Source organism: Rattus norvegicus, chromosome 8, assembly GCF_021556685.1.
Source record: "Rattus norvegicus strain SHRSP/BbbUtx chromosome 8, alternate assembly SHRSP_T2T, whole genome shotgun sequence".
NCBI classification, from domain to species: Eukaryota; Metazoa; Chordata; class Mammalia; order Rodentia; family Muridae; genus Rattus; species Rattus norvegicus.
Window position 1 is genome coordinate 71,747,389 of NC_141541.1, and position 12,696 is coordinate 71,760,084.

At 43.1% G+C, this 12,696-nt stretch overlaps 1 protein-coding gene across 12 annotated transcripts in view; it reads right to left on the reverse strand.

Annotated features, from left to right (window-relative positions):
- The window catches only part of Iqch (IQ motif containing H), a 195,928-nt gene that overhangs the window by 145,512 nt on the left and 37,720 nt on the right, over window positions 1–12,696 (reverse strand). For all 12 annotated transcript variants that reach the window (XM_087561124.1, XM_087561125.1, XM_087561131.1 and 9 more), the window contains exon 5: window positions 12,124–12,240. In XM_087561124.1, coding sequence (XP_087417250.1) covers window positions 12,124–12,240 — 117 coding nt within the window. The remainder of the gene's footprint in view (window positions 1–12,123; window positions 12,241–12,696) is intronic.

Below are 12,696 nucleotides of genomic sequence, written 5' to 3' on the forward strand. Positions count from 1 at the left end.
CCTCTGGCAGCCGAGGCTTTACAGATGTGCACTTCCAAGTATATACATGTGAGACTGCTCACTGTGGAGAGTATCTAATCCACGGTCTTTTGTCAGTTTCCTGGCTCACTGGGCAGCCTTCTGACTGGGCTTTCTCAGTGGCTCTCTAATAAAGATACTCTCTGCTTATTAGATGAGACTGAACGTTTAGTCTGCTTGACCACTGTAATTCAATGTGGCTTTGTTGCATCAATAAGATGGTTAATTTAAGCAAAGTAAAATTCTAATCCTCTAAGTTAAGGGTTACACACACACACACACATACACACACACACATGCAAACTTTGTAGGAGGTCTTAGCTGCCAGCCAACTCCTCAGATGATACAGTCATAATAATATTTTTTTTTGGTTCTTTTTTTCGGAGCTGGGGACCGAACCCAGGGCCTTGCGCTTCCTAGGTAAATATTATTGTACCCCAAATCTATAGCATCTCTTTCTAAAGGCCAGATCTATATTTTGGGCCTGGAGATTGCCTTCTTTGAAATACACAGAACTATTTTATTAATGTGTGTGTGTGTTTGTGTGTGCGTGCGCACACGCGCATGCGTGGCCATGCAGGTTGTTTATGTTTATTTAGATGCACATGTGTGTATGTGCACGAAGGCCAGAGGAAAACCTTTAGTATTATTACCTTCCTTTGAGACAGAGTTTTTCTCGTTGGCCTGCAGATCACCAATTAGGCTAGACTGGCTGGCCAGCAAGCCCCAGGGACACTCCTGTCTCTACCTCCCCAGATCTAGGGTCACAAGCATGTGTCCACCACAGCCAGCATTTCTCATGGGTGTTGGGGACTGAAATCATGCTGTTGAGGAAAGCACTTTACCAGTTGAGCCCTCCTCCTAGCTCTGTCTAGGGCTTTAGAGTCATCTAAGCAAACGCTTTTCTTAAAATTCAGAAATTCCCGGGAAAACAAAACAAAACATGAACTTCAAAGCTTCTTTTGAAAATCCAGCTGCAAAGGGGTGTAACTAAAGGGGCTGTGACCTGTAGGAGACCTAGCTCCGGTGCCCCAGTACTGCAGGCCTAGCCTGTCGTTTAGTATCTTCCTGGCCAGGACCCTAGACTATGAGTATAATTTTAAGTATCATTTTCTAAAGATTCATATTATTTTACAAGTAGAATAAAGCTGGTAAGTGAAAGGTCTATGAATATTCCCCACGCCCCACGCCTTTTCCCCCAATTAGCACAAACAGACAGTAAATTTGAAAACATAGCATATTGTAGAAAACACCAGAATGAACCAGGTTCCTGGGCATAACTGTGCCTGAGCAGACTGGTTCCAGTAAGCTGGTATGAGGTCAGGACAGAAAGAACTTCCCACTCTGTAGTACTGAGTGGGACCCTGAGCCCTGGAAGGGAGGGCCAAGAATGTGAGCAAGGAACTGCCCACTGTCCTCACTGTCTGTCCTTCTTGCTACATTACTCCCACCTCAGCAAGTCCTGTTTTGGCTGATACAGGAGGAGGGGATGACATGTGGAAATGACAGATGGGGTCACAGGTAGAGTCCTTGGCAGCAATGGGGCATGCAATGTTAAGACAGAAAGAAAGGTAGGATTGGGAGAAAATCTAAGCCATCCCGCTAGAGTGGCTTATTCATGTAAGAGGACAAAGCCTTATGCAAATTACCAGGGAGAGGGGTGCCTGCAGAACTCTAATTAGGCCGTTCATGAACATCTAACAAGTCCAGGAGATAATGTGATTCTAGAAAGTACTATTGCTTCATAGCCAAAGGGAGAGGAAATAAAGTGTAATAATCAATGAGGACATCAAGGGGCAGAGATTGTTCAGAAGAATTCTAAAGATGCCCTTCAGTTAGAGCAGCCAAAGTGATCTAATTTCAACCATGTGCCTAAAGCCCTTCCTTTTATGCTCCAGACTGAGACCACACAATTAGATTTCAGAGGCCTATTCAAGGCCATCCATCCTCTCCAAGTGCATCTTTTGGGAAAATCTCAGACAAATCTGAGTGGCCACCTTGGCCCATGGGGGCAGCACCGAGTCTGTTCCTAGACCACACAGCACCTCTCCAGTTACTTAGAGCCCTCCTGAGGCTCCTTGAGCAGCCCCCATCCAGCAGCTTACAACTTGCTTTCCTGGGAGGAACTGGCCATTCTAGAAGATGTCAAACAAGCATTGGCCTGAGAATTACACAGGCAGGGCTGTGGCCCCTATGGCTCTGAACAAGCCATTTTGTCTTCCCAATATAGAAACAAGACATCCTGAGCTGAGGAAGGGCTGTGTAGACAAGAGCTCTTGCCCTGTAAGCCTAAAGATCCTGAATTGGAATCCCCAGCACCCACAGAAAAACCTACACATGGCTATGTGTGACTCTGACCCATTGGGATGGGGCACAGACAGGCCGATTCCAGGAGCTCGCTGACCTGCCAGCCTCATCCAAACACTCAGCCATGGTGTGGTAAAAACCCTGCCTCAGGACAGATAGTGAGAGAGAAAGATACTCAGCATTTCCTGGAGCCACTGTATGCAGAGGCTCTCATGCACAGAGACATATGCGTGCCTACAACACACAGAGCACACTGGCAAACACATGCAGGAAAAAAAGAAATGAAACGATTGCATCTTTCAAAGCTAAGTGATAGATTTGGCTCTCAGCTTGTAGCCATGATTTGCGATAGGGCTGAGACCTAAGTCCTTGGACTCAGGCCTACAGCCTTTCTCTCTAGCTTGTATATGGCTGCTTTTAGGCTTTTCATCAACATTTACTCTAAACACTATCGTTATTTGGTTATCAAAAGATGATGTAAATCCACGTTCTCTACCCTGACCCCTAGCCCAGTGAGACCTTAACCTTCAAATAAGTGTCTCTGGGGTTTACATTACACATGGGACTCTGAAGCCATGCTTTCAGGGAAGTGTACAGCGAATTGTTCCACATCAGCGTCATTTCTCTTCTACCAGAGAGGTCTGTAGAGGCTAGGAATACATACTTGAACTCAAGTACAGTTTAAGCAGCAACGGGCTAGAAGATTGGAGAGCACGGCAATAGTATTTATCCGTCTCAAGTGCCTCTTAGGAGAAAATGACCCTGGGCCAGTTCCTCTTGTGGCTAATGCCATGGAGCTGCTTGCAGTGTTAACTGTTCTTGGCTTCAGTTTCCGTTTATTTGTCTGTTTATTTGTTTATGTGTATGAATGCTCTGTCTGCCTGTATATCTACATGCTGGAAGAGCACATCAGATCCTGTTACAGATGGCTGTGAGCCACCATGTGGTTGCTGGGAAGTGAACTCAGGACCTCTGGAAGAGCAGTCAGTGCTCTAACCACCGAGCCATCTCTCCAGCCCTCAGTCTACACAGACTCACAGCAACATGTTCATACTGCTCCATTCTCATTCTTGTAACACAGACATAACGTAACATAATGAGGTCAAAGAATGAAAAGTTTTGTTCTGTTTTGTTTATTTGTTTGAGGTAGGGTCTCACATTGTAGCCTAGTTATGGCTTTGAATTTGGGTGTTCCTCCTGCCTCAGCCTCCCCAGTGCCTGGCTCAGAGCATGAAGTTTTATATTCTTACTCATGAAAGTGTAGTTCTTATAAAAAACTTGAGTTTGCAGTACACACACACACACACACACACACAGACACACACACACACACAGACACACACACACACACACATACACAGACACACACACACATACACAGACACACACACACACACACACACACACACACACACACACACACAAAAGGTATCATCATCATCAACCAAGAGCAGTGGATATTTCATACATGAAGAACACAGCTTTGGTCCTGGGCCCTTAAAAAAAAAATCACACAATACAGCAACTTTGGCAGACTTTTGATGCATTCTTTGACTCATAGTAGATATTTTTTGTGAAAGAAAAGATTGATCAAGAGAGTTCTAATTAAGGGGAGTCACTGCTTCAGCAGTCTGGTATATTCTATGACCCCCTTCTTAGAATAATGTTTTGTAGATGAATGAAATAAAATGCAGGAAAAGGTAAGCCAGGTTTGGTTGGTGCACACCTGTAATACTAGCACTTGGGAGATGAATGCTAGCTAGCACTGGGCTACACCAGATCCTGCCTTAAAAACAAACTAATTATTTAATATAAAATAAAAGAAGCTGATTATATCAAAATATAATTCTATCTGTTGTTGTCCTTTTGTGCATTAACCTTATCATATATATCTCCCCACCTAGTGTGTGCGTGCGTGTGTGTGTGTGAGAGAGAGAGAGAGAGAGAGAGAGAGACAGACAGACAGACAGGGAGACAGACAGACAGACAGACAGACAGGCTTTGACCCCTCTATCCACCTAGTTGTTGGTTCTTCAAAGTGGTGGTATGAGATCAGAAACACTATCTCTTAGCATAGACTCAAATGCTCAGAATGAAAGTGGGCCACTTACGGGAGTGGTCCAGTCCTGAGAGCAGGTACCTGCTTAATGTGGGGTGAATTCAGAGCAGTACAGAGGTTCCTACCTGGACCGCCACCCCCAGTCTTCCTTCTCTCTGTTCACTCGAGCTTGAAATCCCTCAGCAGAGCTTCACTCCTTCTTTTTAATTAAATAGAGGATTTACTCTCGTGAAAAGGAGAATCCACGGGGGAGAGGTAAAACTCCATGCCAAAGGTTCTCACATTTATTTCCAGCAGTAGACCCTGCTTTCCATTGCAGCTAAAGGGAAGGCTGCTATACACATAAATGTGAACCTCATAAGAATTTTGCATAATTGTCCATTCAGTTTCACACGTTTATTTTTAAAAAGACGTATATAAAATGTTGCATATGTATATGTTTATTATATAAATACTCATATCTCATTCAGATGTCACGTAATAAAATATATATATGAATATTGGAAGTTTAGATGAAGGCAGATTATAAATTCAAGAATTGTAATAACTATAGTCTGATATCCATCTCTGCCTATAATTTATTTATATATTTTATTTTGCGTACACTTTAAATAGCCAGTAACTTGCTATGGCTTTATAGTTTCAGGGGTCCTGTTAGCTAAGATGATCCAGACACTCTGGACAATAGTAGGGAATTTTGTTTTAAGACAGACTCCCTAACAACATCTACTAGCTGCCCAGTTCCTTAATAACTAAGCTGGGGTTGGTAGTGATTCAGTCACAGAACCCTGGAGGGTGGATTTCCTGATAAATTTGGTCCTGATCATCCTTCCTTACTGTAAAACCTTAGACTAGGTATGTCCTTTCTCAGTTTCCTCATCTGCAAAATGGTCATGTAAATGGTATAGGAACAAGGGTCAAATAGGATAGTGTGTGTAAGGCACTTAGTTCCCTATCTTATATACTGAACAATCTGTATAAGTGAAAGACTGAAGAGCCCAGAGCACTTGCATCAGGTCTCGTTTCCCAATGGTCCCTCTTCCTTTTCAACTACCTTAGAACCTTCTCTGTCACATACTCACACGATTTCCAAGAGCAGTCTTGTTCTGCTTTGGATATTACATATCCATTTTGAAATGGTGCTTTATTGTTGGTTGAAATCTGCCTTAATCAACAAAGTAACATTTCTACTCAGGACTACAAAGTAGAGCAATGGTTCATTTCAGATCACAGAAGCAGCCTAAACCTGAGCAAGGGAGGCCATACTTCATGGCTACCAGCATGCTCTAAGCCGGTGGCTCCAACTGTCAAGTTGCCGACTACTTGCCAACAATAAAGCACCATTTCAAAATGGATATATAATATCCAAAAATTAGATTGTTCTTGAAATTGGGGTGAATGTGTGACAGAGAAGGTATTGAAGTCATTGAAAAGGAAGAGGGGCCACCGGGAAATGACACCTGATATCTTTTGGTTTTTCCATCTCTTTGTCATAGGCATCAGGGGACTCCCCCAGCTTCCAACTGCCACAGTTGTCATGTTCTCGTGGTCCTCTCCATCAGTTTGTTGGTGGTTCATAGGGGTCAGGCCTTGGCATGAAAATTAACCTTTTAAATTAAAAAGGGAAAAGATTTACTTATTTCATGCATATGCATGTCTTGTTTACATGTATGTTTGTATGTATGTATGTATGTATGTACACCTCATATGTTCTACAGAGGCGGGAAGAGAGCATCAGATTCACTGAAACTGAACTTATACATGGTTCTGAGCCATGACATGGGTGCTGGGAACTGACCCTGGGTCTTCTACAAGAACAAGTGCTCTTAACTGCCAAGCCATCTCTTCAGCACACAAAATTATTTCCTTTAACCTTTGTGTTTATTCATACATATGGCTATCATATAAGTCCAGACCAGTACAAATCTACTATCTATTTTAGAAAAAAAAAACCCAACTTGTAAGAAACTCAACTATACACACCCTTCTGCTCATGCACGCACACACATGCACACATTACTCTCTCTGCTCATGCACGCACACACATGCACACATTACTCTCTGCTCATGCACGCACACACATGCACACATTACCCTCTCTGCTCATGCACGCACACACATGCACACATTACTCTCTCTGCTCATGCACGCACACACATGCACACATTACTCTCCTGCTTTCACACTTGGTATCTACCTTTATCACTTGCTGTTCTTTGCTGCACTTTAAAGTATTTGTCACAAAGTGAATTGTGACCTCTGTGACACTCACTGAGGTTTCTGTTACAATCTGGAAACCAGAACAGCAAGCCCTGTGCTAGCCTTCACTATGCTAGAGGGGAAAGGGAGTTGAAGCTGAGGCTCTTCTGAAAGCACAGGTGTGGAGAAGGGAGAAGGAAATAGATTGTTAATGCTAATTCGTTTCTCAGAAAGGCAGGAGTCTTGTTGGGCATTTATTACATGCCGGTCCTGTGCAGATATTTTCTGCAGTCCCCATAGCAGCTGTACCTAGTAGGCATCATTATCCTGGCTTTGCAGAAGAAGTGAAGGACTCGGGAGGTTAATTTGCTTACCTAGGGTTCAAGAATAGACCCGAGCACTGTTCCACTTGACCCCAAGCCCTTTCCACCACACCACCTGCCACCCCATCCAGCTTGTCTCCCCATAAAACAGAGATGTGGGGATGGTAGGGCTTCAGTGACATTCATGGAGACAGCTAGGCAGTGGCAAGGCTGTATTGTGAATCCAGGAGCAAGGTTATTTCCCTAGGAAAAACTATCAGGTGGCCCCTCAGGAGGAGACTTTGGGCAACCAGGCTACCCAGGACTCACTTTGGCATTTAACACCAGGCTACAAAGCTGCAAAGCAGAGACTAAACGGGCAAGAGAGTGAGCCAGGCCTCTCCTCAGCACCTGCTGTGTATAAAGCATCATGTGGGTGCCGTGGAGGATGTGAAAAGCACATAAACAAGGCCCCCATCTCATACCTGTATAAGAAAGTCCATGGGATTAGATGAAATATTAAATGGCATTGCTGGAATGGCCCTCCATATTAGTCTGTTGCCCTCCCCTGGTCCAGACAAAATGTAAGTTTTAAATGACAGTGCGAAACAATGGTAAAGTACAGTGTGTGAGGACTGATAATTAAGGACTGATGTCTGCAGAGGGTTGGTTGTGGGGCTGAATGCAGGATCTCTCCCATCCCACCCCCCAAAACACATCAAAGTCTAGGGCTTGGAAGAAGTCAGAGAGCTCATACAGCTTGGTGTTTTATAGACATTAGTGACAAGGGCACAGCCTCTAATGGCTTCTCCATGCTCCCTGAACAGTCGACTTTTTTTTTCTTTCTTTTTTTTTTTTCCGGAGCTGGGGACCGAACCCAGGGCCTTGCGCTTCCTAGGCAAGCGCTCTACCACTGAGCTAAATCCCCAACCCCGACAGTCGACTTTTATGAAGGAGCTGAACACCAGCCAGTGCCTCATGATGCTCCTTAGACCTTCCACTGTTCCAAGAACAAGCATAGTGTATACAGACAGCACACCACCATCACCACCATCACCACCACCACTGCCACCGCCACCGCCACCACCACCGCCACCACCACCGCCACCACCACCGCTCTCTGTACAGCCTCAAGAGAAGGCTGTCTTCTGCAACCCATAGAGGTGGGGACACCATGCATACTGTCGCAGTCCTTGGGTGATAACTGTGTGTCATAAATAGGATGTGGCATTTCTGAATGTCTTTAAAAGCTATTTCCTTTTGTTCAACTAATTTAATTTACCAAATGCTCCTGGGGAAAGGGAGGGGGATCAAGATGCTGACTCCACATTTCCTGGGGTGGGGGAGGGGGATCACCGTTTCCTTAAGAAAAATAAAATAAAAACAACTCTCAGAAAAATTACATCCGATTGTTGTCTGCTGGCTCCCAAAAACTCTGCCCTGTCAAAATCCTGCCCTGGCAGGTGTGGGGAAGAATAGATGCGGAACTTGAATAAACACCCACATCTGTTTTTGCAAAAAGGGAACAGAAGCAGCACAGAAGGAAGTAAGAGAGATAATTGCTGGCTTGAACTACGATACATTTTACTTGTGGGCAGAGGGCCAGCGTACAGCAGGCAAAATATGCAGGCCCATCTTATTGGGATTCGGGGCGGGCCTCCGCTCCTGTCCGGAGACAGCTGTAAACCAGCCGTCCGTGGCATCACAATCAGGCGCGGAGTTTTGTCAAGGAATGCTGATACGGACAGAAGTAGCTTTGTCGGCTTCCCCTGCACCCCTGCCTGCTGCGGTGACAGTCAATCTCTGATTCCAGATGACAAGAACTGGATAAAAACTTCAAACAAATGGTGACCTTTCCAAAGATTAATTTGTTTACCAACAAAATGTTCCCTCTTTGTCATCTGAAATGGGGGTGACCTTCACTTTGCCACATCCAGGCGGGAAGGATGCTGACGGTAGTCATCTGTTAGGTTAGCTCCGTCTCAGCAATTACTCCCTGTTTTATTTTTAGTGACAAGAAGGGTTTATTAATTCACTCTGCTTCTTGTTATGGTTTATAAACGCAACAAGCTCGTTCTGAGTTACTGCAGTGTACCATCAATTTGTTTAAATCTAATTCTGCTACCGTTGCCAAATTATGTTGTGACTGTAATTGTGGCCATATGCATGGGCTTAAAACACAATCATGTTTTGAAGTCACCCCACCCCCACCTCGGGCATTTCTTCTAATCGTTTGACATTAACACAACCGCATCACTTCCCGTTACTTTATCATCTCGGGAATGATTGTGTTTCAGGGGGAGCAATTGCTCTGCACACCCCAAGTGAAACAGTAAAGAAAGAAGCTATGATTTGTGAGGTGTGTGTGCTACCCAACCACGTTCCTGAGAAGCACAGTATAACGTACGACTCATACAGCCCAGAAGTCATCGTAGCATTAAATCCAACCTCATGAATAAATAAAAGGTTCTAAGTTTACATAGCATTATATATTTATTTATTTGGAAAGTGGGACCAAAGAACTGGTATAATTCTCCAGCAACTCATAGCTTGCCAAAAAGAAAAATGCTTTTATGATTCTTTTCTAGGTCATAATGGTTGTAACCAGAGTTATTTGTGCAGCAGTTCACAGCGATGTTTTGTTTGGCTATTTTGTTATGCATTCATAATCGTTCTTTTAAAATTCATGTTAACAGTTACATGTTTCAAGCCTTTTAAGAAACCCTTTTTATTTGAAAGAAATAAATCAAAGTCAAATTTTCTGCAGATCTTCAGCTGCATGCACTGTAAAGCTGGAGTGGAATGAGAGGCTGCGTGTAGACAGGAAGAGCAGCAATGCTTGCCCGCTGGTCCCAGTGAGAACCCGACAGGCACATGAAACTGGGCCCGTCAGCTTTTACTAAGGCTTAAGATCCTGAAATCATTAGTAGGTTTGTTTTTAGTGCCTTTTTTTCCCCCAGAAATTGATTTTATGTTAAAAAAAAGTCACAAAAAATTTGTTCTAAAGGCAAATTCTGGGATATGATAGTGATGTTTGTGTGTGTCGGTGTGTGCGTGCGTGCGTGCGTGCGTGTGTGTGTGTGTGTGTGTGTGTGTGTGTGTGTGTGTGTGTGCTTAATGCCCCCAAGATCTTCTATTACCTCCTATGGTGAAGACTGAGATGCCTCCTCATCAGATGGAAAAACAACGCCAACTTCCAGAACTAATAATGCAAACTGACTATGGACTCATATTTGCTTGTCAAAATGCCTAAATTCGTTGCAGGCTGTTGACAAGCTGTTCAATTTGCACTGGCGTGGAGGCCCGGCAGCCTGTGAGTAGGAAGAGGCACTCAGAAACATTAGTCTTACCACTGCTTTTTTAGTTCACTGTGCATCCCCATGATACATGTGGCCACTCTTAGGGTAGGTGCTTTTGAAAACTTTTTTTTTAAATAAAAAAGAGGTGGATTACAGCTGCCTTTTACCCGCCCCTCCCCAGATGTGCTACAAGGTTTTTTAAAACTAGATACCTGAGTACTTTCTCTCAGAGAACTTTCAGAACAATGCCTCTGTTTCATAAATCAAACCAAACAAACAAACAAACAAACCTATCTCTCCAGTGGCATCTGATATCTAGACAAACATAAAATGATAGGCTCAACTATTTTGGTGAAAAGGCCAATAGTTTGATCAGATTTGACACATTTTTACTGTGTCCTGCTGTCAATTTCTATGAGGTTACTGTTTTCATGAAGAGGGTCTAGAAAATACTAAGTAAGCACATGTTAGTAAGATATAACACAGAGCAGAGACTTTTCTCAACCCCTCATTGTTCCAAGGACACAGAAAATGCCCAGGTTACTCATCCTGCTTGTAAATTACTTAAAGATTCTACCCTAAAGTTAGAGCTGTTTTGAATTCCTTATTTAAGTCTGAATGTTTGCATCATAAAGCAAAGCATAATCCCCATGTCCTCAGTAGTCTCTAGAAACTTCACCCTCATCACAAAGTTTCTGTACCAAGCGGAAGTTGCCCGGGGCTGCCAAGCTGCAGTACTCCACCAGCTAAGCCAATATTAATTCTAGATCGAGGAGGAAAACCAACAACAGCAAAAGAGAAATCTGTTGCTGTCTGTGCAGCCAGAGAAATAATATTTTTACTTCAAGGGCTTTGGGGCTCCTGGGAAGCAGATAAAAACCTCTTCACATTAATCACACTGACATTTTAAATAAAGTTCCAACAGGAATAAAAACATCTAACTTTCTGGTTATTTCTTAGGCTAGAAAATATTTCTAGGATAGTGCTCTTACTCCAAACCTGTAAGAATAATATAAAGTACACACAGAGACCAAGAGAGTACAAATGCCATGGTGACACAGGCAACCGGAGAGTCTGTAAGGGAAACTGGGGCCATTTATTTGCGATAATTAAGCAAGTTAGAAATGGTTTACAAATTTTAATTCTATAAGTAATCATGTTCTTGCACACACACACACACACACACACACACACACACACGCACACACACACACACAGAGGGGGGAGGAGGGAGGGAGAGAGAGAAATAAGAGAAGCTGGTTATAAATGTATTTTTAAAGTACATAGATTTTACCTTAAAATTTGGTTTTAGTATTAGAAATGATCTCAAATAGTTTTATAATTAAAACAAAGCACCACTTCTAGATGTCGCAGGAAAGCACAGCACAGGAAGAGGCCAGTGCTGACCCTGAGGCCCCTCAGCCAGGAGGCAGAAATGAGGGCTGCAGACTCAGGCGGCTGCCTCTAGCTTTGCCTCTGGCGCTCGGCCCCAGTAGGAGCTGTGTGCTGGCCTCTGGTCAGGGACACTTCCCTGCCTGCTGCACTGTTACCTGAGGGTGCATCAGCAGGAAGGGGCTGTAGTGTGGGTCTCCTTCGCTTCTTCTAGTGGTAAGTCTGCGGTGCGAAACATCCTAAATTTCTCTAATTCTTTTGTCAACTTACTTCTCCTTGCTAAATTTTGCTGCTAGATCATTTAAGGAGTACCAATCACAACAAAAAAACTGGAATGAGCTACAAATAGATCTTTTAAAATATGTCTACATTTTGCTTAATCATTACTAATTATAGACAGAATGATAGACACCTCATTTCATTAAAAAAAAAAATCCCAAAGACAAAAGAATCGGTTTACTTAAAATCTGTCTTATCTCACACCACTGGCCAGTGGCTTGAGACCTGTTTTAGAATTAACAGTTTGCTAGAGACACTCATTACTTACATGTGCTTTCCTCTGTTTAATACGTGGCAAACTGATCCCATAGCTCACATTTACAGCAGCTCTGTGGTGCATGTTCTCAGGGTCCTGCATGATCTTCTTGTTCAACTCTACTTTTGGCTGAAACAAAGAACAATGAAAATTTTAGGTAGAATGAACAAACTAACATTTTATATCCTCAGAGGAATATAAAATTCTTGGAAAATAAGGACTTGAATATAATTCTCACAGGAAAAAAAATTGACTCTTTTATTGAGGCTACCAATTGATCCTTTTTATTCACAGAAAAGGGAGATTCTCTATGTGTGTGCACAAATACATCATTCATTTGCTCAAAAATAATGCCCTATGTCAACCAGGACAGACAAAGGACAAGAATCTCTCATCTCAATTTATTTCTGGCTTTCCAGGTCAAGGACTTAGTGAATAAAATCTATACTCCAGACACACAGGTAGAGGGCTCTCTTGGTCTGTTAATGTGGCCATGCTCCTCTAGGGACACTTACAGGTAGCTCTTGGTTTGGACCTAATAAATCTATCACAACAAATATATCTATTCTTCGCAGAGGTTTGCCA